At 52.0% G+C, this 25,268-nt stretch overlaps 2 protein-coding genes across 12 annotated transcripts in view; one reads left to right on the top strand and one right to left on the bottom strand.

The window, feature by feature from the left end:
- Window positions 1-1,284: 1,284 nt before the first annotated feature.
- Window positions 1,285-17,198, bottom strand: TRIM50 (tripartite motif containing 50). Of its 7 annotated transcripts, XM_054560422.2 has the most exons (8): window positions 16,402-16,546; window positions 14,172-14,232; window positions 13,128-13,544; window positions 8,891-8,986; window positions 7,557-7,787; window positions 7,422-7,444; window positions 5,302-5,426; window positions 1,291-2,256 (listed from the first exon to the last, which is right to left on the bottom strand). In XM_054560422.2, exons 3-8 carry the CDS (start codon window positions 13,530-13,532, stop codon window positions 1,667-1,669), a joined length of 1,470 nt encoding a protein of 489 aa, XP_054416397.1. In that variant the 5' UTR covers window positions 13,533-13,544; window positions 14,172-14,232; window positions 16,402-16,546; the 3' UTR covers window positions 1,291-1,666. The 7 variants fall into 7 exon arrangements, with proteins under 7 accessions (XP_054416394.1, XP_054416396.1, XP_054416398.1 ...); XM_054560419.2 differs by lacking the exons at window positions 14,172-14,232; window positions 16,402-16,546 and adding an exon at window positions 16,605-17,197 and having other exon boundaries at window positions 1,285-2,256; XM_054560421.2 differs by lacking the exon at window positions 14,172-14,232 and having other exon boundaries at window positions 1,285-2,256; window positions 16,402-16,547.
- Window positions 16,518-25,268, top strand: part of FKBP6 (FKBP prolyl isomerase family member 6 (inactive)) — a 30,677-nt gene continuing 21,926 nt past the window's right edge. For 2 of the 5 annotated variants that reach the window (XM_002817871.3, XM_054560428.1), the window contains exons 1-5: window positions 16,518-16,783; window positions 17,043-17,160; window positions 17,827-17,916; window positions 18,615-18,817; window positions 20,142-20,261. In XM_002817871.3, coding sequence (XP_002817917.1) covers window positions 16,742-16,783; window positions 17,043-17,160; window positions 17,827-17,916; window positions 18,615-18,817; window positions 20,142-20,261 — 573 coding nt within the window. In that variant the 5' untranslated portion in view covers window positions 16,518-16,741. Of the gene's footprint in view, window positions 16,955-17,042; window positions 17,161-17,826; window positions 17,917-18,614; window positions 18,818-20,141; window positions 20,262-25,268 lie in introns of all 5 variants that reach the window. The other 3 variants (XM_003777020.4, XR_008527413.2, XM_054560429.1) reach the window with 3 other exon arrangements.

The raw sequence follows: 25,268 nt of genomic DNA, 5'->3' as shown, positions 1-25,268 counted from the left end.
AAAGGGGCAGGTTTTCCCCGACAGTCTCCAGAGGGAGCGCGGCCTTGCCGTCATCGTGATCTTGGATGTCTGGCCTTCGGAACCACGAGAGATTAAACTTCTGTTGTTTGAAGCCACCAAGTTTGTGGTCATTTGTTACAGTAACCACAGGACACCACAGCCACAGGATAAATCTCAGGGATGGGGGAGTAGGAAGATAAGGAGCGCGGTTTTGGACATGCCCTTGACGTCCAGGCGGAGCTGCTGAATGGCTGGAGCTCTAGTGGATGTGGCATGTAAGGGACAGGTCTCCTGCAGAGGGAACTTCTGAGTCATCCCTGTGGAAGGGATGACTGGAGCCATGGGTGTGGAGGTGTAGACAGCCAGAAGAGGCGCCTGGAGGCCCTCAGGCCATGAGTGGCCAGGAGGAGAGGCTGAATCCTTGAAGGAGACTGAGGAGAGGAGGGAGGAGAGTCAGGATTGTGGGGAGGCTGAGGGTTGCTGTTTGCCCCAGCTACTCTCCCTCAGGCCCTCTTATTGGTCTGTGCACCCAGTTTGACTTCCAGTGGCCAGAGCCAGCATCTTGGTTAGAGGGCTACCCCGGAGCTTCCAGAACCCACTTAGCCTGTGGGTGTCGTGAGTCAAAGGGGTATGAGAGCCTAGGCACAGTGGCTCACGCCTGTAATCCCAGCGCTTTGGGAGGCCAAGATGGGAGGATTGCTTGAGGCCCAGACCAGCCTGGGTAACATAGCAAGATCCCGTCTCTACTAAAAATGTAAGTATTAGCTGGGCATGGTGGCAGACACTTGTTGTCTCAGCTACTCAGGAGGCTGAGGCAGGAGGATCGCTTGAGCCTGGGAGGTCAAGGCTGCAGTGAGCTACAATTGCGCCACTGCTCTCTAGCCTGGGTGACAGAGCAAGATCCTGTCTCTAAAACTAAAGACTCGAGGCTGGGCACGGTGGCTCACGCCTGTAATCCCAGCACTTTGGGAAGCTGAGGCAGGTAAATCATTTGAGGTCAGGAGTTCAAGACCAGCCTGGCCAACACAGCGAAACCCCATCCTATTAAAAATACAAAAATTAGCTGGACATGGGGCACACGCCTGTAATCCCAGCCACTCGGGAGGCTGAGGCAGGAGAAATCACTTGAATCCGGGAGGTGTAGGTTGCAGTGAGCCTAGATCGTGCCACTGCACTCCAGCCTAGGTGACAGAGAGAGACTCCCATCTCAGGGAAAAGAAAAAAAAAAAAAAAAGACTCGAGCATAAAGCAGTATGTATAGCGACTAATATTTGCAAATCATTTAAAGAGAAAGAAATAATGTCAAATTTATTATCCTTGATAGCAGTTGAAAGTTCACAGTAATATGGAAAAGGTATACATGGGACTATTTCTGCCCTCGGAAGCGTCTGTGCAGACAGCGTGGTTAGCAGGTGGCAGGAACCATGGGGAGCTCAGTGTGTCCCTGGCTGCCAAGGCCTGGGGGCCGAAGTTTACAAATATACCCCTGGCTGAGGGGAAAGGAACTGGGGTCCTGTTCCCTATCATTACATGTTCCAGGGACACACAGGCCTGAAGACCTTCCTAAACAGTGACGATATCACCTCGGGCGGGACCCAGCAGAAGCCCGCGAGTCCCCGGTGCCCCGCGGGGATGGGCCTGTGGGCCAGCAGGACCCCAGGCGGCCCTACAGCTTGGTGGGCTGCTCGGGGCTGAGGGGGCCAGGCCCGCTGGGCGGGGGCAGCACCATGGGCAGCGAGTTGCTGCCCCTCTCGTGCCAGCAGGTGTCCAGGATGGGGTAGAGCTTGCCCTGGAAGTCGGCCTGGAAGGTGTAGAGTGGCCGCAGGTCATCGGGGCGGTCGGCGTCGAAGAAGGTGAGTTCGCCCTGCTCATAGTGCAGGTAGAGCCCGATGCGGTGGGGGTGGCCAGCCACGGGCAGGGGTACCCGGGGGCAGGCAAAGGCTTCGTACACCCGGCCCTCCTTCAGGCCGATCAGCCACACGCCATGCTCGGGGGACCTGTTCAGCTTGCCCTTACGGCTGGCTGTGCCCTTGATGACCCCCAGGCGCCAGTCGCTCTTGCTGCCCACCACCACCTCCCAGTAGTGGCGGCCGCAGGAGAAGCCGCGGCTGGCCAGGACGCAGGTGCTATAGTCGAAGCGCTCAGGCTGGCTGGCGCGCCGCTGGGCCAGGAGCCCGCACTGCACCACCGTGTTGCCCTTGGAGAGCTCCAGGAGTGGGTGGGCAGTGGCAGGGTCCAGCTTGAGAGGCTCCGGGGCTGGGAGGAAGATCACAGAGGGTCTGTGAGGCCACGTGGAGGGCAGCAGACCCCGCCCACAGAAGCTGATGGAGGCCCTGAACTCCCCAAGGAGAGGGGCTGTGTCTTCCTCATCTCTCTATCCCCAGGGTCTAGAAGGGGCCAGTACAGGGCTGCTCCCTGAATGAATGAATGAATGAATGTTTTACATAAGGAAGATCAATCACAGACTGATTGCATCCACCCAAGGCAAAAACAGGGTTAATATAAAAGGGAGTGGCTTGGTGGGCTGTGGGGGGCTGAGGTGGCTGGAGAAAGAAATGGACACTGGGCTCAGGGGTTCTGGCCCGCCTGCCTGACGCAGAGGTGCTGTGGGAAGGACTCGGAAGACACCTGTCCTGTGAGCCTACAGCTCAGCCCTCAGGGTTTTCTGGAGAACCCATAACAACTGCAGCTGTTGGATTTGCTAGCCTAGTCAGCCTATTCAAGGACAAACTAGCCTAGCTGAGCTTTTTGCTAGCTACCAGCTGATCCATTTACCCCAGAAATGTGAAATGTGCTCCCCCCTGCCCGCCCCCCACCCCTTCCCGACACCCAAGATGCCGCAAGGAAAGAAGGCCAAGGGGAAGAAGGTGGCTCCGGCCCCTGCTGGCGTGAAGAAGCAGGAGGCCAAGAAAGTGGTGAATCCTGTTTGAGAAAAGGCCTAAGACTTTTGGCACTGGACAGGACTTCCAGGCCAAAAGGGACCTCGCCCACTTTGTGCAATGGTCCTGCTCGGTCAGGGTGCAGCGGCAGACAGCCATCCTCTATAAGTAGCAGAGAGTATCCCCCGCTATTAACCAGTTCACCCAGGCCCTGGACCGCTAAACAGCTATTCAGCTGCTTAAGCTGGCCCACAAGTACAGACCAGGGGCAAAGCAAGAGAAGAAGTGGAGACTGTTGGCCCTGACTGAGAAGAAAGCTGCCGGCAAAGGGGACGTCCCCACTAAGAGGCCACCTGTCCTTGGAGCAGGAATTAACACCATCACCACCTTGGTGGAGAAGAAGAAGGCTCAGCTGGGCCAGGCGCAGTGGCTCATGCCTGTAATCTCAGCACTTTGGGAGGCCGAGGCGGGTGGATCACTTGAGGCCAGGAGTTTGCAAGCAGCCTGGCCAACATAATGAAAAACCCCGTCTCTACTAAAATACAAAAATTAGCCGGGCGTGGTGGCACACGCCTATAGTCCCAACTACTCAGGAGGCTGAGGCAGGAGAATCACTTGTACCCGGAAGCCGGAGGTTGCAGTGAGCTGAGATCACACCACTGCACTCCAGCCTGGGTGACAGAGAGAGACTCTGTCTCAAAAAAAAAAAAAAAAAAAAAAAAAAGAAGGTTCAGCTGGTGGTGACTCCACGCAGCATGGGTCCCATCAAGCTGGCTGTCTTCCTGCCTGTGCCTGTGTTATAAAATGGGGTCCCTGACTGCATCATCAAAGGGAAGGCAAGACTGGGATGTCTAGTCCCCAGGAAGACCTGCACCACTGTCGCCTTCACACAGGTTAACTTGGAAGACAAAGGAGCTTTGGCTAAGCTGGTGGAAGCTACCAGGACCAATTACAACAACAAATGTGATGAGATCCGCCATCACTGGGGAGGCAGTGTCCTGGGTCCCAAGTCTGTGGCTCACATTGCCAAGCTCAAAAAAGGCAAAGGCTAAAGAAACTGCCACTAAACTGGGTAAAATGTACACTGTTGAGTTTTCTGTACATTAAAATAATACAAATTTTCCTTCAAAAAAAAAAAAATGTGAGATGTACAAACAGGATTCACAGTTCACAAACTGCAATTTTTTTCCTTCTTTCCTTTCCTTTTTTTTTTTCATTCTTTTCTTTCTTACTGATGAGGTCTCCTCTGTCACCCAGGCTGGAGTGCAGTGGTGCAATCATAGCTCACTGCAGCCTCCCAACTCCTGGGCTCAAGCTATCCTCCTGCCTCAGCCTCCTCAGTAGCTGGGCCCACAGGCACATGACACCACACCCCACTAATTATTTTGTGTAGAGATGGCATCTCACTATGTTACCCAGGCTGGTTTCGAACTCCTGGCCTCAAGCAGTCCTCCCACCTTGGCCTCCCAAGCTGCTGGGATTGCAGGCGTGAGCCACCGTGCCCAGGCCCTTCTTTTCTATAAACCCTATTTTTGCTTTTGGTGGCTGAAATCACTCTGTTAGCAGTCTCCCTTATGTACAAAACAGCATGCTAGTAATAGAGGAATGAAATGTGTTTGAGTTGTTTTTGACAGAGAACAAGAGCTAATAGGTTGGTTCGAAAGTAATTGCGGTTTTTGCTATTACTTTTAAGACCACTTGTCCTTTGAGTAGGAAGGACATTTTTAAAAGGACATTACTTTTTTTTTTTTTTTTTTTGAGACGGAGTTTTGCTCTTGTGGCCCAGGCTGGAGTGCAATGGCACGATCTCAACTCCAACCTCCACCTCCCTGGTTCAAGTGATTCTCCTGCTTCAGACTCCCGAGTAGCTGGGATTACAGGCGCACACCACCACACCCGGCTAATTCTTGTATTATTAGTAGAGACGGGGTTTCACCATGTTAGCCAGGCTGGACTCGAACTCCTGACCTCAGAAGATCTGCCCTCCTCAGCCTCCCAAAGTGCTGGGATTACAGGCATGAGCCACTGCACCCAGCCAAAAAGTACATTACTTTTAAAAGTAATGGCAAAAACCGCAATTACTTTTGCACCAACCTAATACCATTTATGAAGCACTAAGCTGCAACACACATATGTCTATATACAAGCTCTGCAGCCTGGCCGGGTGTGTGCTAATAGCCCCACTTTACAGATGAGGAACCTGGGGCTCAGAAATGACACAACTTGCCCAACCACCAGCTAGGAAGGGAGGGAGTGAGTGGGAACCCAAGCTGTTCGGAAACTCAGTCCCATGCTCTCACTAGGACCCTCCACAAACCTCCGTCTGAGTTCTCTGTAGCTTATTCTCTCTCTGATACAATCGATGAACTGCCACCTGCCCTGGGCGGCAGCCCTCAGGAAGGAGGACAGGTCAGGGCCTCACCTGGCAGAACTTTCCGGAAGAGCCTTTTCCACACGGTCAGCTTGATGTCAGCCTGGTGGAGGCCTGGCTTGAAGGAGATGGGGCTGAATGCACCTTCTAAGGGCCGGGCCTGCGGCAGCTCTGCTCTACAGGTGATAGTTCACAGTACAAGAGAGTGATGTATCACGTGGCCCACCCCACCCCTCCATCCTCTGTATGTCTGCCCAGCCAGATCCACAGTGCAGGACTGCAGTCACAATGCCCATCAATGCCCATCATCCCCTCCCCTGCACAGCCCCTTCAGGGAGGACCCATCTCCTTCCTAGAAGGGGAAACGCTCTATAGCAGTGCTTCTAGAGTGCAGGTTTGGGGACCAGCAGTGTTGGTTGGAAAATGGTCCAACCCGTTCTCAGTGGAAAGTCAATGGTCCACCTGGGAAATGGTCAGAAATGCAGATTCTTAGACCCCACACCAGACCTGCCAATCAGAAACCAATTATGGGGGCCAAGTAATGTGTCTTTTTTTTGAGTCAGAGTTTCACTCTGTCACCCAGGCTGGAGTGCAGTGGCATGATTTCGACTCAGTGCAGCCTCAACCCCCTGGGCTCAAGTGATCCTCCCACCTCAGCCTACCTAGCAGCTGGGACTATAAGCATGTGCCACCACACCCAACTAATTTTTTTCTATTTTTAGTAGAGATGGTTTCGCCATGTTGCCCAGGCTGGTCTTGAGCTCCTGAGCTCAAGCAATCCACCCACCTCGGCCTCCCAAAGTGCTGGGATTACAGGCATGAGCCAGCATGCCAAGACTTTTTTTTTTTTTTTTTTTTTTGAGATGGAGTCTTGCTCTGTCACCCAGGCTGGAGTGCAGTGGGGTGATCTCAGCTCAATGAAACCTCTACCTCCCAGGTTCAAGTGATTCTCATGCCTCAGCCTCCCCAGCAGCTGTGATTACAGGTGCCCACCACCACACCCAGCTAATTTTTGTATTTTTCGTAGAGACAGGGTTTCACCATGTTGGCCGGGCTGGTCTCGAACTCCTGACCTCAAGTCATCCTTCTGCCTCAGCCTTCCAAAATGCTAGGATTACAGGTGTAAGCCGCCGTGCCCAGCCTCTGTCCCTTCATTTAAACCCATGTCTCCTGACCAAATTGTCTCTAAGACTAAAAGAAATGTGAGAAACAAGGAGTCTCCCATAAACAGGGAGTGAGGAAGGCTTGGGAATTGCACGTGTTCATTTGTTGGGTCTAGAACATGGATCCACTCTCTTCCCACAATCTGCAGAGCAAGTTTCAGGCAGGGCTGATACTGCCTGCTGCGCAAGGGTGAGGACAGTAAGCAAGGGATGCCCGGTGCTCCTGGATGTTGCTTCTGGCCATTTCCCACCTCTCCCAGCTCCCACTCCTCCTGATATCCTGCCTTACACCCAGCCACCCTGAACTCATAACCAGAGTCCGCACGCCACTCCCCCTTTTACAGGACCGTTCCCTCGGCTTGCCTGGCAATCTCGGGTCCTGGGCCCTACTCAGCCATCAGGCCTGTGCCCCTCTGCCAGGCCTCCCAGACACCTGCTCCTCCTCTAGTGTTCTGTTTTGTTTTCTGAGACAGGGTCTCACTCTGTCACCCAGGCTGGATCATGCAGTAGCATGATCACGACTCACTGCAGCATCAAACTTTTAGGCTCAAGCAATCCTCCCGCCTCAGCCTCATGAGTAGCGGGGACTATAGGCGCATGCCACCATGCCCAGCTAATTTTTTTATTTTTGTATTTTTTGTAGAGATGGGGTCTTACTACATTGGCCAGGCTGGTCTCGAACTCCTGGCCTCAAGCAATCCTCCTGCCTTGGCTTCCCAAAGTACTGGGATTGCAGGCATGAACTACCCTCCTCTAGTATTTCTGTACCTTGAGTGAACTTCTGCTGTACTAGGTACCCACAGTTCACCATCTGCCTCCCCACCCGTCTGCGAGACCCTTGAAGGCAGGGATGTGACTTTCCTCTGTTTTCCCCAGGCTCAGTTATAGTGCCAGCTGTGGGCAGCTGCTTGGGAGGCGCTGGTTAAGCCGCATGGAGAAACCAGTGGAGCTGAGATGCCCGTGCCCGCAGCCACCAGACCCTGGCTGAGCTCTCTCCAAGGTTATTACCTGGAGGCCATGGAGTGGAACTTCTGGAAGGCAAGAGAGAGGGAGGTTAAGGCTAGAAGGTGGGAAGCCGGGGCACTGTTGGGAAGGGGAAGGCCCTGGCGGGTATGGGGATGGGACACCTCCCTGTCCACTCACCCGGATGAACTCGTGGTGGCCCTCATTGCCAAACTGTTCCAGCACACACTCGGCTTGGGCCAGCCGCTCCCGGGTTCCCTGGGCCTGCTCCAGCTGCATGTCCAGGGAGGCCACCAGGCCACGGGTGTGACCCCCTATCCCCTCCAGGCAGCGGGCCTTCTCCTCGTCCACCAGGTGGTGCAGCTCCTGGAACTCGCGGCGGATCACCCAGCTGAAGACATCCGACTCATTCTGGGACAGGGAGGGCTGGTCACTGCAGAGTCACAGCTGAGCTGCCAGGCTCTGTCTGGCTGGCCTCGGTGTCCCCAGGGCCTTCCTGACCAGGCTGGTCCTGGGACCTGAGTCTCAAGGGAGGCTGCATGGTCTGGCACCAGGCAGGGAGTTCACCCCATGCGTGGGGAGCCCTGGCGGTGGCCATGGGGAGGGTGACCCCAGCTCCCATTTCAAATGGAGTGGCTCTGTTTTGGCCTGTTGTAATTTTTTTTAAGAGACAGGGTCTCACTCTGTTGCCCAGGCTGGAGCACAGTGGCATGACCATAGCTCACTGCAGCCTTGACCTCCCAGCCTCAAGCAATCCTCCCGCCTCAGCCTCCCGAGTTACTGGGATTACAGATGCACACCACCACACCCAACTTTGCCTATTTCAGCTATTAAGTGTGCATGTAAGATTTTGTTGTATCACAGAGTTCCACAACTGAAGGAAAGCAGGAAGGCCCTGGGCGAGCAGGCTTTGCTGTGAGGGAGCCAGAACTCCCTGCAGAACCCTGAGCTCTGCCTCCACCAGGCAGGGCTGATACCGCCTGCCGCGCAAGGGTGTGGAGGGTAAATGAGGGATGCCTAGTGCTCCTGGATCTTGCTCGGCTCCTGTTTCCGTTTCACAGCCACCTCCAGGGCCAGGGCTCCACGCCTCCCAGCCCCATGTGCCTCTCATTTCGGGTGATCAGCCAGGGCCCAGGGCTGCCAGCCTCTCCATGCCTGCGCACCCAGGTACTGGGAGGGCACCGTGACAGGCTGGCAAGGTCAAGCAGGCACAGGTGGCACAGGGGCGGAGGAGTCACACCCATGCTTTGAGCTGTTTACCCCGAGACTCAAGTCCTGGGTTATCTCAGTCTCAAGGACACAGAGGGCAAAAGCCAACTTGGAGCCAGTCCTGACGACAACTGGGTTGAATTCCCCTGAGAGGATTTGCGCTTTCCCCACCCCGCCCCGGAATGCTTTGAGTTCTGGCTTTATATGGAAGGCATGATTTTCTGTAAAGGACCAATGAGAACTGAGCTCTACAGGAAAGTGAAGGTGGCCGGTCCCAGGCAGGGGCAGAGGGAAGGGGCACTCACAACGATTCGGGTCCGGTTGTTCACCAGTTTGGCGATGAGCTCATTCACCTTCTTCTGCTCCTGCTTCAGCTCAGAGATGAGGGCTGCGAGCTCCTCCTGGAGGCAACAGGCCATGGCCCCATGAGCAGCTGATCCCTCTCCTTCTCAGCTCCTTGGATCACCTTCTTGGGAGTATCCCAATGGCCACAAGCACTCCCAGGGAAACCAGGGCGGGAACCAGAGCCACCCAGGTACCCTTGAGTCCGAAACAGGTTAAATTGTTCAAGAATACTCTGGGCGCAGAAGCTCATGCCTGTAATTCCAGCACTTTAGGAGACTGAGGTGGGACTTTACTTGAGGTCAGGAGTTCGAGACCAGCCTGGCCAACATGGTGAAACCCCATTTCTATTAAAAATACAAAAATTAGCCAGGCGTGGTGGCACACACCTGTAGTCCCAGCTACTTGGGAGCCTGAGGCACGAGAATCGCTTGAATCTGGGAGGTGGAGGTTGCATTGAGCCAAGATCATGCCATTGCACTCCAGCCTGGGTGACACAGTGAGGCTGTCTCAAAAAAATAAAAATAAAAAATAAGATAAATTAAGTCAAGAATATTCTAGGCCGGGCGCGGTGGCTCACGCCTGTAATCCCAGCACTTTGGGAGGCCAAGGCGGGCGGATCACCTGAGGTCAGGAGTTCGAGACCAGCCTCAACATGGAGAAACCCTGTCTCTACTAAAAATACAAAATTAGCCAGGCGTGGTGGTGCATGCCTGTAATCCCAGCTACTTGGGAGGCTGAGGCAGGAGAATTGCTTGAACCTGGGAGGCGGAGGTTGCGGTGAGCCGAGATCATGCCATTGCACTCCAGCCTGGGCAACAAGAGCGAAACTCCGTCTCAAAAAAAAAAAAAAGAAAGAATATTCTAGGCTAGGCACAATGGCTCATGCCTGTAATCCCAGCATTTTAGGAGGCCAAGGTGGGAGAACCACTTGAGGCTAGGAGTTTGAGACCAGCATGGGCAACATAGTGAGATTCCATCTCTAATTTTTTTTTAAAGAATATTCTGCATTGACAGCAGGAACTTCCCAGGCATAAGAGGGTCTCGATGTCACCCCTCTGCATGACATGGAGAGAGTCACTAAACGTTACAGCTACCAGAAGTCACCAGGTGATGCTGGCACTTCCTGGATTGAATGCTGCCTGTAGGGGACCCCCCAGGTGAACTCTGTGGTCACCAGCAGATCCAGAATTAGTGGGTATTTAATCAGGAGCCATCACAAAAAGGCCGGCGCCAGGTGAGGCTAATTCTAGGGCCAGTGGCGCTCACATGGGCCTGGGTTAAACCTGGTGAATCCCCACGCCTCTGAACACCTGAATCCATTCCTGGTGGGCTTGGACACAGCACGGATTTGTGACCTCCCCAAGCTGACATAAATGCACTTCTCCTGGACTGCCCTGGCCCCAAATCTGACCTAGCCTTAGGGGTGCCAACCAGGACCCCTAGACCACCATCTACTGCACGACTTGACCAGAGCCCCCGTTGGTTTGTACCCATGCAATGTACAGAATTTTTGGCTTGGATCGTGCCCAAGCACCAGAGAGCTGCAAGGGGCTTTCAGGAAGGGAGTTGAGTAAAGAATAAAGCACTTGCTGGCATAAACGGACAGAGTCCTTGCTCTGGAGAACGAGGCATCAGAACATCTCACAGCGGCCTAAAAATGGCATTCCAATGTCACCCTCCCCAGGCAGACAGATGGGACTCATTCCTTCCCCGTGAGAGGAACTAAGTTATGCAAATCAATGCACCCATCCATCGAGCATCTCAAGATCTCAATAAACAGGAGGCAACAGGAACACCTAAAAGAAGGCAATAAAGGAGTGCAATTTAGTTGTATTCTGTGTCGCAGCAGAGAAGAGCCTTGGGATCATCAAAACCCAAATCTGGCTGGGTACAGTGGCTCCCACCTGGAATCTCAGCACTTTGGGAGGCCGAGACGGGCAGATCACGAGGTCAGGAGATCGAGACCATCCTGGTTAACACAGTGAAACCCCGTCTCTACTAAAAATACAAAAAATTAGCCGGGTGTGGTGGTGGGCGCCTGTAGTCCCAGCTACTCGGGAGGCTGAGGCAGGAGAATGGCGTGAACCTGGGAGGCAGAGCTTACAGTGAGCCGAGATCACACCACTGCACTCCAGCCTGGGCGACAGAGCGAGACTCTGTCTCAACAACAACAACGAAAAAACTTAAGCCCAAATCTAAAACAGGGACCCAAGCTGGGCTGCTGGATCCTAACCACAAAGGACAGATAAGCCAGCCTGTTTCCCTCCCTCCTTCCCATCAACGAATAAAACATAAACTCGGCTTCCCCACCTGCAGTCGGCTTCCACCTTCCATACTCCCCTAAACCTGCTCTTGCCAAGATAATCAGTTCTTACTGCTACATCTGACACTTTTCAGTCCTCACAGACATTTCACACACGTGATCTCCTCCTTCAGTCTCTGTCTCTCTGATTTCTGGGAGGGCCACACTCAGCCAGTGTTCCTGCTCTGAGGATTCTTTCTATTCCTTTTTTCAGGGCTCTCTCTCAATCCAGATTTTAAGCCTGGTACCCCTTGGGGTCATCATCAGTGTCTTCCCTTATCACTATGTAGACTCTCCTGGGTTGCTCTTCTCCGCCAAAGGGGACTTCAGTGACCACCACGAGGAAGGACCCTCCACACCTCTCGCCCTGAGCCCCATTGCTGTCCTGGTCTGCACGCCCCTCGACCCGACTGCACATCCCCAGGCACCTCCCACCTGCCCACGCCAGATCCTCCCCTGCGATTACTTCATCTGTGCAAGGGGGAATTACAGAGCTGGAGTCAACCTCCCCGTCCCTCACCCTCCTTGCCACACACAGTTGTCAGGGTTTTTTTCTTTTTAAAATTTGTCTTTGGTCTGCCCCAGGCCTTTGTCCCAGTTCCCATCGACTTAGGTCCTGGCACCCTCGTCTCTCACTGTCCTTTTGCCTCACCCTCAAAGCTCCCCTCTGCCAGGGAGATCTGAGCATGTCATCACCAGCTTAAAACCCTCCAGCCCCCGCCTTGCTCCCTCATCCTGTGAATAAACTCCAAATCCCTTCCCGGGTCGCACTGGCCTCTCCATGCCCCGGCCGCAGCTTAGCTCGCTGGCCCTATCTCGCCCCCACCCATGCTCCCTCCAGCTTTATGCTGGGATTACAGGAATGGCCACTGCGCCTGGCCAACAAGGCTAATTTTGCAACTTTTGTAGAGGCAGGGGCTCACTATGTTGCCCAGGCTGGTCTCAAACTCCTGGACTCAAGTGATCCACCCACCTCGGCCTCCCAAAGTGCTGTTATTATAGGCATAAGCCACCCAGCCATGTGTTTTATAACAGGTGTTTTCTATATATAACACCCAGCCAGGTATTATTATTACTCGTCTTAAAGAGTGATCTGCTAGGTTTGGTGATGGCCTATAAAGGCGGGAATTCACTGATTCAGCATTTTGGACATTTATAATGTGCCAGGCATGGCTCCAGGCACTGAAATACACCAGGGGACAAAATGAAGTCCCCACCCTCATGCACCAGAGAGTGCAAACAGGGGAGTATCCAGAAACAAACAAGGGGCCTAGGGCAATGGCACATGCCTGTAATTCCAGCACTTTGGGAGGCCCAGGCAGGAGGCTCATTGGAGGCCAAGGAGTTCAACACCAGCCTGGGCAACATAACAAGACCCCATTTCTACAAAATATAAAAAATGAGCTGGGCATGGTGGTGTGCACCTGTAGTCCCAGCTGCTCGGGAGGCTGAGGTAGGAGGATTGCTTGAGCCTAGGAGTTGGAGGCTGCAGTGAGCCATGATCACACCACTGCACTCCAGCCTGGGCAACAGAGTGAGACGCTGTCTCCAAAAAGAAGAAAAAGAGAGAGGGAGAGGGAGAGGGAGAGGAAGAGGGAATAGGGAAGAGGGAAGGAGAGGGAAGAAAAGAAAAAGGAACAAACCAGAACTGCAAATAAAAAAAACAGGAAGAGGTGAGCACGTGACACCAGGGAGCTCCCATCCTGTGCGTGTAGCTTCAATCCCCGACACCTGGGTTGAGCTGCGGCTAAAACGCTAAGGAATGAATGCGCCAGGGCAGGGCTGCAGGGAAATCGAGGATAGCTGGATCCTTTTGGTGCCAGGTGATGGCGCCAGAGAGCACAGGATCCGGTTCCCGCGGGCCCCTCCAGCCCCCCTGCACCCTCGCTCCCCACCTTCATGCGGCTGTAGACGGTGGAGACGGGCGTGACCGGGTGGTGTTGGTGGGAGCCCAGCAGACCGCAGAGGCCACAGATGAGCTCCTGGTCCTTCTCGCAGAAGAGGCTGAGCGGGTTCCGGTGGTGCACGCAGACCTTGGGCTCCGGGTCCCCAGGGAGCCTCAGGGCTTCGATCACCCGGGCCAGGGAGACGTTGGGCGGGGAGCTGCTGCCGTCCACCGCCTCCCGGCACACGGGGCAGCGCAGCTCGGCGTCCAAGTGGCAGGACAGGGAAACCAGGCAGCCCTTGCAGTAAGAGTGGCCGCACTGCAGCATCAGGGGCTCCTTGAAGACCTCCAGGCAGATGGGACACTGAAGCCGGTCCTCCAGCTCCGGCAGGCTCACCTGCCAAGCCATCCACATTCACTGCCCGGGCTGAAACACAGGCATCCGACCTCAGTCCTGTCCCCTCCCCTCCCCCTGTCCAGCACTCACCCACCACCCTCAACCCTAAGGAGCACCAGAATTTTAGAGGAAACACTGAGTCCTGGATCCCAGTCCTAACCCACATGACCTTGGGCTCCAGTTTCCCCAGCTGTAAAACAAAAGACTGCAGTGAAAAAACTGGTCCCTTGAAGATACCTGTGTGTGTGTGTCTACATTTTTTATTTGGAGACAAGCATGAAAGGGGCCACCTGCAGGGTCATTTGCAGTGACACTAATAATGCAAGGTCCAGCCCCAGCAGGCATCCGGACCTACAACTGGACAGCAAAACCCAGGCAAGCTCCCCACCTTCTAGATCAGTTACCAAACTTTCGAGAAACTGTTGAAAGCAAAAGTATAATAGAGATTCTAGAGGCCCACCTTCAAAGGATCTGCTTCAGGGGGTCTCCAGTGAGACCCAGAACTCTACATTTATAGGTGACACTCCCAGGTAATTCTAGAGAGCCTGGAACCCACAAGGCCTCTACCCTGATCTGCCACCTGCTCCTCTACGAAAGCTTGTCAATGACACAGGAGAAGCACCAGCAGCCCCCAGGGAGAGCCCGACATTGGAATACCTGGCTTCTCACGATCCGCTGGGCCTCCCACTACGGCCTCAAGCCAGCATCACTGGCTTTTCTTCTTCCCAGCAGGGAACAGCAGGCACAGAGTCAGAAGTGGGAAGTGCAGCTGGAGGCCTGCACCACTGCCTGGTCTCTGCCCCTTCTCTCCTCCCCTTTCCCAGCAACACCCCTGTGTCCCCAAGGTCACCAGAATCAGGTGGAAACTGGGTTACATCACGGGACTGGGGAGGCAACCTTTGTTGGGCCTGCTCTGATAACATTCAGGTGCTGGCCTTGCCCTGTGGAGGAGGGGCAGAAACAGAGGGACGGGGTACACCGTCCACACCTCACGACCCCGACAGGAGCAGACAGGTGCTGGGAAACAGTTCTTTCTGAATCTCAATCTCTTGCTCTTACTCTCCTTTTTTTGGGCGGGGGGGCTGGGGGGTGGAGAAAGACAGTGTCTTGCTCTGTTGCCCAGGCTGGAGTGCAGTGGCGTGGTCACAGCTCACAGTAGCCTCCAACTCCTAGGCTCAAGCCATCCTCCTACCTCAGCTGCCTGAGTAGCTGGGACTACAGGTGCATGCCACCATGCCAAGCTAATATTTAAAAAATTTTTTGTAGATACCAGGTCTTGCTTTGTTGCCCAGGCTGGTCTTCAACTTCTGGGCTCAAGCAATCCTCCTGCCTCAGCCTCCCAAAGTGCTGGAATTACAGGTGTGAGCCACCAAGCCTGGCCTCTTTTTTTTTTTTTTTTTTTAAGATAGTCGAAAGTATCTTTATTTACTTAGATTTTTAAAATCGAGGTATAACATATACAAGTGTGCAAATCTTAACCACACAGCTTGATAAACACTTGATATATATACACCCACTTTCAAGAACAAGATGTAAAGTGTTTCCAGAAAGCTCCCTCCTGCCTCCTCCCAGTCATAACTCCTAACAAGGACAGCCACTGTCCTTATTACCATGTTGTCATGTGGACTGTTTTTGAATTTCACATAAATAGCATCATATAGAATGTACTCTTTTGTGTCTGGTTACTTTCACTCAATAATATTGAATTGTGAGTTTTTGTTTTTTTTTTTAATGTGAAGTCTTTCAACGTTTAGAAATTCAGTGACACTCTGTTATACAGGTTTTGTTTGTTTGCTTTTTGAGACGGAGTTTTGTTCTTGTTACCCAGGCTGGAGTGCAGTGGCACAATCCGGCTCACTGCAACCTCCACCTGCCGGGTTCAAGTGATTCTCCTGCCTCAGCCTCCCAAGTAGCTGGGGTTACAGGCGCCTGCCACCATGCCCGGCTAATTTTTTGTATTTTTAGTAGAGACGGGGTTTCATCATGTGGGCCAGGCTGATCTCAAACTCCTGACCTGGAGTGATCCACCCACTTTGGCCTCCCAAAGTGCTGGGACTACAGGTGTGAGCCACCGTGCCTGGCCTGTTATACAGTTAATGAATATTATGGTCATAATATACAATTGTGGTTTGAATGTATCCTCCTAATTTCATGTGTTGGAAACTTAACCCCCAATGGGGGCAGTATTGAAAGTTGGCTGTAGCCTACGCCTATAATCCCAGCACTTTGAGAGGCCAAGACTGGAGGATCACTTGACGCCAGGAGTTCAAGACCAGCCTAGCAACAAAGCTACAAACCATCTTTCCAGCAAATTAAAAACTAAAAAATAAATTAGCTGGGCCTGGTAGTGCAGTTCTGTAATCCCAGCTACTCGGGAGGCTGAGGCAAGAGGATCTCTTGAGCCCAGGGAGTGGCGGCTGCAGTGAGCTGAGATCGTCACTGAACTCCAGCCTGGGCTCAGAGCGAGCCTCTGTCAATCAATCAATCAATCAATCAGTGTCTTGTCTGGGCCTAAATTCTTTAGAACACAATGGAAGAGGGAAAGTGAAAGAAGGTGGAAGTAACCCACAGCCGGGATCCCTAAACCCTGCTGGTGGCAGGTGGCTCTTGTGTCCTCACCAGGTTGCCCTGCAATCACATACTGCATCCTTCTTCCTGAACCTGCCCCACGTGCCCCACCACGCAGCCACTCCGAGGGCTCCTTCAAGGGCGGCAGCCCTGTCACTCATGTGTTCCAAAAGTGCTTCCCTGTGCCCGGACGGCCTCGCCATGTGTCCCATCATGCCCCACGCACTCCCACTGTGCGCCCCACCTCGCACCCGTGCCCCATCATGCTGTGCGTGCTCGTTAGGTGCCCCATCATTCCCCGCGCGCTCCCGTTACGTACCCAGCCTCGCGCCCCTGCAAGTGCCCCATCGTGCCCCGCCCGCTCCAATTACGTGCCCCACCTAACCCCCCACGTCCGTGCCCCATCATGCCCCCCACGCTCTGGTTACATGCCCCGCCTCGCGCTCCCGCACGTGCCCCATCATGCTCTGCGCGCTCCTATTACGTGCCGCCACCTCACGCCCCTGCACGTGCCCAACGTACCCTGCGTGGTCCCGTTACGTGTCCTATCATGTTTCGTGCGCTTCCATTACGGGTCACACCTCGCACCTCACCGCGTGGCGTCTGTAGTTCCAGAGCTCGCGAGGGCCAGGGCCGTTGGCGGCGGTTGGAAGGAAACGATGAGTGCCTCCTCGTGGCCCCAGAATGGAATGCCGCCGTCGGTAGGGGTCTGCCGGGCATAAAGGGGCCTTCGGAACCCCACCAGAGTCACAGCCAGGGAGGGCAGCGGGGCGCACCAGGCCGAAGGCTCACACCACAGGGAGGGCAGCTAGGACATGGGGGGAAGCGCCTTAAACCAGGGAGTCCTGGAAGGGGACGACGCCCCCGGCCAGGTGAGGGCCCGGACGCTTCGGGGCGTCGACGCCGAGGGATGGCCGGGTGGGTCTGCGGCTCTGAGGCCTGGCTTTCATTCTCCCCCAGTCCCTGTACGAGCGGTTAAGTCAGAGGATGCTGGACATCTCGGGGGACCGGGGCGTGCTGAAGGACGTCATCCGAGAAGGAGGTGGAGACCTAGTGGCGCCTGATGCTTCGGTGCTAGGTACGCCCTGGGGCGGTTTGTCCGCAGGATCCATGTCATCGCACTCTTTTGGGAAGAGAGAGGCCACATTTTCAAAAAGCATTTAATGGGGTTGGAAATGCTTTGTTTGAAGTGGATTTTTGTTTTTTGTTTTTGAAACGGGGTCTTGCTCAGTTGCCCAGGCTGGAGTGCAGTGGTGCGATCATAGCTCACTGCAGTCTCCACCTCCTGGGCTCAAGTGATTGTCCTGCCTCAGCCTCCCAAATAAGGGATTTACAGGCACGATCCACCATGCCCGGCTAATTTTTAATATTTTTGTAGATATGGGGGACTCTATGTTGCCCAGGCTGGTCTCAGACTCCTGGACCCAAGTGATCCTCCCACCTCAGCCTCCCCGGTAGCTGGGATTACAAGCATGAGCCGCTGCTTCCGGCCTGAATTAGTTTTTTTAAGACGAAAGCTAGGGACCCCTATGTCCCCTTTGCGTAATGCTTCCACGAAGCTCTTGAACCTCTGAGCCAAAGGGCCGGCACCCAAAACGCAGAGAGATTTATTCCTGTACCTCGGGGTGTCGGGCAGCTTAAGTTCATCTGTTCACATTGTTTCTGTGTGATAATGAGAGACTCGATATTATGGAGGCGTGGGTGTTTTGGGTCCATTTTCCTTACATTCTTTCTTCTATCCTAGTGAAATACTCGGGATACTTGGAACACATGGACAGACCCTTCGATTCTAATTACTTTAGGAAAACTCCTCGGCTAATGAAACTTGGAGAGGGTAGGTTCAGAGTGGGAGCTGGAGAAGGAATTGTTTAGGGGCGAGATGAGGCACGATGCCTCAGGCTGGGAAGACTGCTCAGAGCGCAGGTTCTTTGAGTTGGCTTTGCTGAGGCTGGGTTTTGGTAACACAGCCATGTTCTCTCCCCTTGAGACCTAGGCATTTGGGAGATGGCTTAATGGGCAAGGTATAATCTTTGCACTCTTGACTTAACTAACCACTGGGAATGTTTCTTTGTTCATTTATTAAGTAAAACTCAATCGAATACTTACTTCCCACAATACATGGTGAAAAGAGAGGATGTACTCAGAAGATTAGAACATCTCCACCCTTAAGGACCTCACAATGTAGTAGGGGAGACTGACCTGCACTCAGCTCACTTGGTAGAATCGGATGAGTGCCTGGGAGGTGAAAGCAGTGTTGTGGGTGTGCTTAATGAAGGCATGATTAATTCTAGCTGGGAGGTTCGGGGAAGGCTTCCTGGTAGTGGGGGTATTTGAACTGAGCCCGGAAGTTTGAATAAAATTTCTATCAGTAGAAGCTGGGCACAGGCTCAGTAGGAAGACATTGCAGGAAGAGGGAACTGTGTGAGGGAGACATGGAGGCCTGAGTACTGCTGACTTAGAAGGGGAAGAAACTGATAGCATTGAGCAGGATACTGAGCAAGCTTCACCCACCTTCTTTGTCCCTGCTTACAGATATTACACTGTGGGGCATGGAGCTGGGACTTCTGAGCATGCGGAGAGGAGAGCTGGCCAGGTTTCTGTTCAAACCGAACTACGCCTATGGAACGCTGGGCTGCCCTCCCTTGATCCCTCCAAACACCACTGTCCTGTTCGAGATTGAGCTGCTTGACTTCCTAGACTCTGCTGAGTCAGACAAGTTTTGTGCTCTCTCAGCTGTAAGTTCCAGAGCACAGATGTCAGCACTTTATAGGGAGAGGAATGGGTTGGTGTTTTGCTAATTCTTCTAGATAGCCTGCCCTGAGGCTGACTGTCCGCTCCAGGGTCCCCCGCGGCTCCTGTGCGGTGGTGGCGGTGGCGGAGTTCCTCTGCTTCCTAGTCTGTGTTTGTCTTAGTAACGGCTCTCACGTGTAGATAAATGTGCTGGGCGAGGTAAGGCTGTGAGTTTAAGGATTAGTGGTTTGAACTGATTTTCCAGTCACCCTTTGCCTAGTTCTCCCTGTGAGACAGTGAACACTTGCTTTTCATCATTGTTTGGTTTCCAGCAAGGCAGGCATTGGTAGCTCATAACTAGGGTGACTGAATAATTGATTGTCCAGCCCAGCACAGGTGAGAGTAAAAGGGGCTGTTCACTGGAGGGGTTACCCATGACATCGGGTTTAAACTGAGACAGTCCCAGGCAAACTGGGATGTATGGCCACTGTCCTCACCACTTAAGTCTTGCCTCCTCTTTGTAGCCTTTCACTTAACCCTGTCCGATAGATGCAGGGCTTCTGACCCCGTCAGCAGTCACAGGCACTGTCTTTATCATGCTGTCTCACACTGACTCCATCTGTGGCCTTAGAGGTCCATGCCAGTGTTTATATCTTCACATGGAGTCTCCCTAGCTAAACTGTCAGCACTCCAACTGAGGGAGCTCACCCTTTTCCATCCTTCTGAGATTCGAGTTTCTTGCAGATGCCTCATCCCACATTTCGGCACATCCTAAATGTGCCTCATTTAGGATCTGGGGGGTGGGGCCGGGACCAAAGAGGCTCTATGGGTGACTCTGAAGATGGCCAGGGCAGAGAATCACGACCGTAAAGACCGCCAGGGCCCTGAGCGAACCAAGACCTGTCCAGTGCTTGGTGGCCAAATAGTGGTTTTGAGCACTGAGTTCTGTGCTTGGCAAGTTCCATCAGTTTTTGATTCCATGGGACACTGCTTCCTTGGAGAACATCGGGGGAAGACTGAAGACGTAGACTTCCTTCTGGCTCTAGGATGTAAAATGGTACCGGTTATAACACTGGTGTGGCTTCTGTCAGATTCAGAGGTGACTCCAACACAGAAGGCTGTAAACAGAAGTGCATGATCTGAAAAAGAAGAGCTCACAGCTGTAGTAACACTTCCTTTCTTTCAATTACTATTTTTTTAAATGGAGACATGTTCTCACTGTGTTGCCCAGGCTGGTCTGGAACTCCTAGGCTCACGTGTACTAACACTTCCATTGTGGCGTTACGGCTTTTGGTTTCCTTGCTGAATATTCCTGTCTCTGGTCCTCAGGAGCAGCAAGACCAGTTTCCACTTCAGAAGGTCCTGAAAGTGGCAGCTACGGAACGGGAGTTTGGCAACTACCTTTTCCGCCAGAATCGTTTCTATGATGCCAAAGTGAGATATAAAAGGGTAAGAATGCTTTGAAAGTTAAGTGTAAGTTTAGATCCTGAAAACTTCCTTGTTTAAAAAACACAGGTTTTGTTTTGTTTTTTGTTTTGTTTTGTTTTGTTTTTGAGACAAGAGTCTCGCTCTGTCGCCCAGGCTGGAGTGCAGTGGCACAATCTCGGCTCACTGCAAGCTCCGCCTCCCGGGCTCATGCCATTCTCCTGCCTTAGCCTCCCTAGTAGCTGGGACTACAGGCACCCGCCACTTCACCCGGCTAATTTTTTTGTATTTTTAGTAGAGACGGAGTTTCACCGTGTTAGCCAGGATGGTCTCAATCTCCTGACCTCGTGATCCACCCACCTCGGCCTCCCAAAGTGCTGGGATTACAGGCGTGAGCTACTGCGCCCGGCAAAAAACACAGACTTTTGTCTTTCTCCCTACTTTCCATGAGCAGCCATTAAGAAAAATCTCATTTAAAAAAACCCTCATGCCAGGCCGAGACCGGTGGATCACCTGAGGTCAGGAGTTTGAGACCAGCCTGGCCAACATGGTGAAACCCCGTCTCTACTAAAAATAAAAAATTAGCCGGGCGTGGTGGTGGGTGCCTGCAATCCCAGCTACTTGGGAGGCTGAGGCAGGAGAATCACTTGAACCCAGGAGGTGGAGGTTGAGGTTGCAGTGAGCCAAGATTGTGCCGTTGCATTCCAGCCTGGGCAAGAAAAGCGAAAAAACTCCCATCTCAAAAAAAAAAAAAAAAATCCTCATGCCAAAGGGATAAGGACTGGAGAGGGGACTAACACGGGGATAAGGGCTGAAGAGGGGACTCTCGGGGGGGATAAGGACTGGAGAGAGGACTCACGGGATTGGGAGGCACCTGGGAATGTTCTGTGTTTTGATGTGGTTCTTGGGTACATGGGTGTGTTTAGGTTGTGAAAAACATTTGCCTCTGTATATGTACTTGAACTAGAAGTGTTTAGAATTTCCATCTCACTGCTCTAAAACAATTCAGTTTATTAACTTTTAAAAATTCTCATCCCAGTGCTTATTAGGTCCTCCACCAACCGATTTCTCCACCCCTTTGCCATCATCATTTCATGCCTCTGACAGTGGAGGCTCATTTGGCGATTCTAGCCTGAGGCAATTCCAGCCTCATCAAGCCTCCTGTTGTGATTTTGCTTCTTGTGTAGGTTATGCTGAGCTGTTTTCTGTTTCCTTTGTAATTTTATTCATTCAACAAACATGGCTGGATGCAGTGGCTCATGCCTGTAATCCCAGCACTTTGGGAGTGAGGCGAGTGGATGGCTTGAGGTCAGGAGTTTGAGACCAGCCTGGGCAACGTGGCGAAACCCCGTCTCTACTAAAAATACAAAAATGTGCTGGCATGGTGGTGGGTGCTTGTAATCCCAGCTACTCGGGAGGCTGAAGCAGGAGAATCACTTGAACCCAGGAGGCGGAGTTTGCAATGAGCCAAGATCGCGCCACTGCACTCCAGCCTGGGCAACAGGGCAAGATTATGTCTCCAAACAAAACAAAACAAAACAAAACAAAACACCACACATGCATGCGCTGTCTCTAAAACATACTCACATAGGCCAAATGTTGCAGACCCTGTCACCCAATATCTATTCCCCTTTCTCCTAACAGAACCTCCCATTTCACTCAAAGCATCAGTGTACTAATTAAAAAACAACATCTTCCCAGCTTCCCATGAGCTTAGGGTGTCCCTGTAACAAGGGTCTAGCCAAGGAGACATAAAGCAAAACCTCTGGAGGGTCTTCCAGAAAGCTCTTAACATAACAGAAGCCCCAGACTCTTCTCCCCTCCCTCCTTCCCACCCAGGTGACCCCGCAATGCGTGGCCAGGGGGGAATCTCCCTGGGGCCCGCCACACAGCTCTTGTCCTGGGGCTGCCCTATAATGCTAGTTTGTGGATTTCCTGTTTTTTCTCAACTTACTCCTTTAACAGAGTATGTTGATGTATGTCTAAAATATTCTTGGTTTTTAAATACATATTTGTCTAGAGTTGTTATTAAAAAGTCTTTTGGCTGGGCACGGTGGCTCATGCCTATAATCCCAGCACTTTGGGAGGCCGAGGTGGGTGGATCACCTGAGGTCAGGAGTTCGAGACCAGCCTGGCGAACATAGTGAAACCCCGTTTCTACTAAAAATACAAAAATTAGCTGGGTGTGTTGGTGGATGCCCATAGTCCCAGCTACTTGGGAGGCTGAGGCAGGAGAATTGCTTGAACCCAGGAGGTGGAGGTTGCAGTGAGCCAAGACGGCATAATTGCACTGCAGCCCAGGGAATAAGAGTGAAACTCCATCTCAAAAAAAAAGGTCTTGTTAGTTCTGGGCTCAAAGCTGACAAAAACAACAAAAAAATCTTATTACTACTTAGGTTCCTATTCCTTTCTACGTGACCTGTTTTTTCTTCTGTAGAGACGAAGATCGTTTTTCCCCGGCATTCCTAAATTTTACGGTGATGTATCTTTTCATTCAGGAAACTTTTCCTCCACTCTGGGAAACTTCCTTGAGTTATTTCTTTGATAATTTACTCTTGTTCCCCCGCCCTCTTTTTCTGGAACTCCTATCATCAGACCTCCTGCACTGAGCTTCTGACTGCTGTCCCTCCCCACTCCCCACCTAGTTTCCATCTTTTCTCCTGTTTGTGTCATGTATGGAAGCTTTCCTTGACTTTTTGCCACCTCTTCTGATGAATTTTTCATTTAAAATTGGGGGGCCAGGCACAGTGACTCACACCTATAATCCCAGCACTTCAGGAGTCCAGGGTGGGAGGATTGCTTGAAGCCAGGAGTTAAAGATCAGTCTGGGGACCATAGCAAGATCCCATCTCTACAAAAAATAAATTTTAGAAAATTGAAGGGCTATTTGTTCTTCCCCTCCCTAGCATTCTGTTCTTGTTTCATGCATATATTATTTTATATATTTAGACTGTCGATTATAATTTAATCTCATTCTTTTTCTGTTTGGTTTTTCTACATATTGGGGACTGTGTCCTTTTGCACTAAGTTTGTCAATGACCTAAAGATGGTTTATTTCTCACTCATGTAAAAGGCTAGAGTAGAGGCATGCAAGCTAGGGCCAGTTGGTGACTCTGCTCCAGATATTTTCAGATACCCAGTTCTCATTTCTAGGGTGAGACTCTGGCCTTGTAGTCCAAGATGAGGGTCTCTGAGTTCTAGCAGCAGAAGGGAAGAAAGGCTGGAGGCATGTACAGCTCTGTTAAGGAAGGTCCTTGTCATATGATTCTTTTACTGAATTATGTTTTCCAGAACCTGTGCTCCGGGCCGTGCCTAGCTGCAAAGAAGCCTAGCAAATATCTAAATTCTGGTTGTACATGTTCCTGGCCAAAAAAAAAAAGTCCTATTACTATGAAGGAAGGGAGGGCAGCTGCTGGGAGGCAAGAGGCCACCTCTTTCACAGAAGCTTTCCTCAAATGGCTGGTGATCTTTGACCACTAAGATTTAAAAGAGACATCACAAAGCTGATTGGGAGCTCCAGGTGCTTGGTGGGGCAGGTTGCAGTGTGGTCAAAGAGAGCCTGCACACATTAGAGTATGTAGGTGTTTCCTCAGGGTCCATTGAGTCCTCCTCTTTCTGCCCCGTGTATGTGCCGAGGGACCAGCATTCTGGGAGCCAAGCTGGGTGTCAGGACAGAGGTTCTCACTGTCTGGTATTGAGATTCCCTTTCATAGCCCCGTAACCAGTATACCACCTTCCTGCTGTCTGCTCCAGCCTGCCCCCAAGTCAAGGGCCTCTTTGGTTCCATTTTCCCAGAAAGGAGACCTCGTGACTGCTGAGGCCATCTGGACACATAGGGGCAGTGGACGGGGTGGGGAACATTTGACCTGACCTCCTTTATTCAGCCCCAACGGATAGCTCTAATTCCTGGTTCCATCAGTTCCTAGGTCTCTCCAGGCTCTGAGGGGCAGACCAGTCCCTTTTACATTGGCACCACTCTGCCAAATCAGTCATCACACTGCCACCCACCCTAACCCTTTGGGTTTATTGGTCCTTTTCCTGTCCTTTGCTCATGTTGGAGTACTACCTGTCTTAGTCCCTTAGGGTTGGAGAAAGTAGGGATGTGTGTGGAGCCTGCCTTGCTGAGCTAGAGGTTTTGCACGTCTTTTCCTAGTGGAAAGTTTCTCAGTCTTTGGAGCAGTGGACTGACATTGTCAGCACCACTGTGTCTCCATCTTTTGCTCAGCATTGTCTGGGTCACATAAGTATTGGGTTTCCTGCTTTCAAGGGATTTGAATCTAGTTAGGGAGTTAAATGCAGCTCCAACAGCTAATCAATACCTATGGTCTGAATGTTTGTGTCTCCCCAAAATGTGTATGTTGAAACCTAATCATCCATGTGATATTAAGAGGTGAGGCCTCTGGGAGATGATGAGGTCATGAAGATGAAACCCTATTGAATGGAGTTAGTGGCCTTATAAAAGAGGTCCCTGAGAGCTGTCTTGTCCCTTCCACCATAAACTCTCGGCAGGAAAAGAGATGAGCAAAGGTACGGAAGTGGTCAGAATCTATTCAGGCCACAGTTGGTAGATTCCTAGTCAGAAACATAGGTTACATGTAAGGAATCATAGGTGATAGGAGGCGGCCAGATTCAGGAAGACATTCAAATATGTGTGGATGGATTTGGACTTGATGAAGTAGATGGCAGGGAACCACTGAGGAAGAGTGTGTTGATAAAAGTCATATTCGGGGAAGAGGCAGTAGTTGTGCTGGAGCTCGTGAAAACTCAAAATTTCAATTGTAAAATTTTCAGGAGTTTTGTGCCCTGGTTAATGTCACTTTGGTAGTTTGAAATCAGCTCTTGGAGGAATATTTACAGCATAGGAATAGGCAAATGCTACAAACGGGTCCACCTCCCCCGAGAGCTGGCTATTAAACATGTACCAGCACACCACTGTGTGCAGGACATGTCAAATGACAAACTTCATTTTAATGAGGCTCTGTTTCATGTTAGGCACTGTGCTGGGTGTGCTGTGGCTAAACCTGTTAACAG

The sequence above is a fragment of the Pongo abelii genome, chromosome 6 (assembly GCF_028885655.2).
Source record: "Pongo abelii isolate AG06213 chromosome 6, NHGRI_mPonAbe1-v2.0_pri, whole genome shotgun sequence".
Taxonomy (NCBI): Eukaryota; Metazoa; Chordata; class Mammalia; order Primates; family Hominidae; genus Pongo; species Pongo abelii.
The sequence above is the reverse complement of the archived record's forward strand: the minus strand, read 5'-3'. Positions and strand labels throughout refer to the sequence as shown.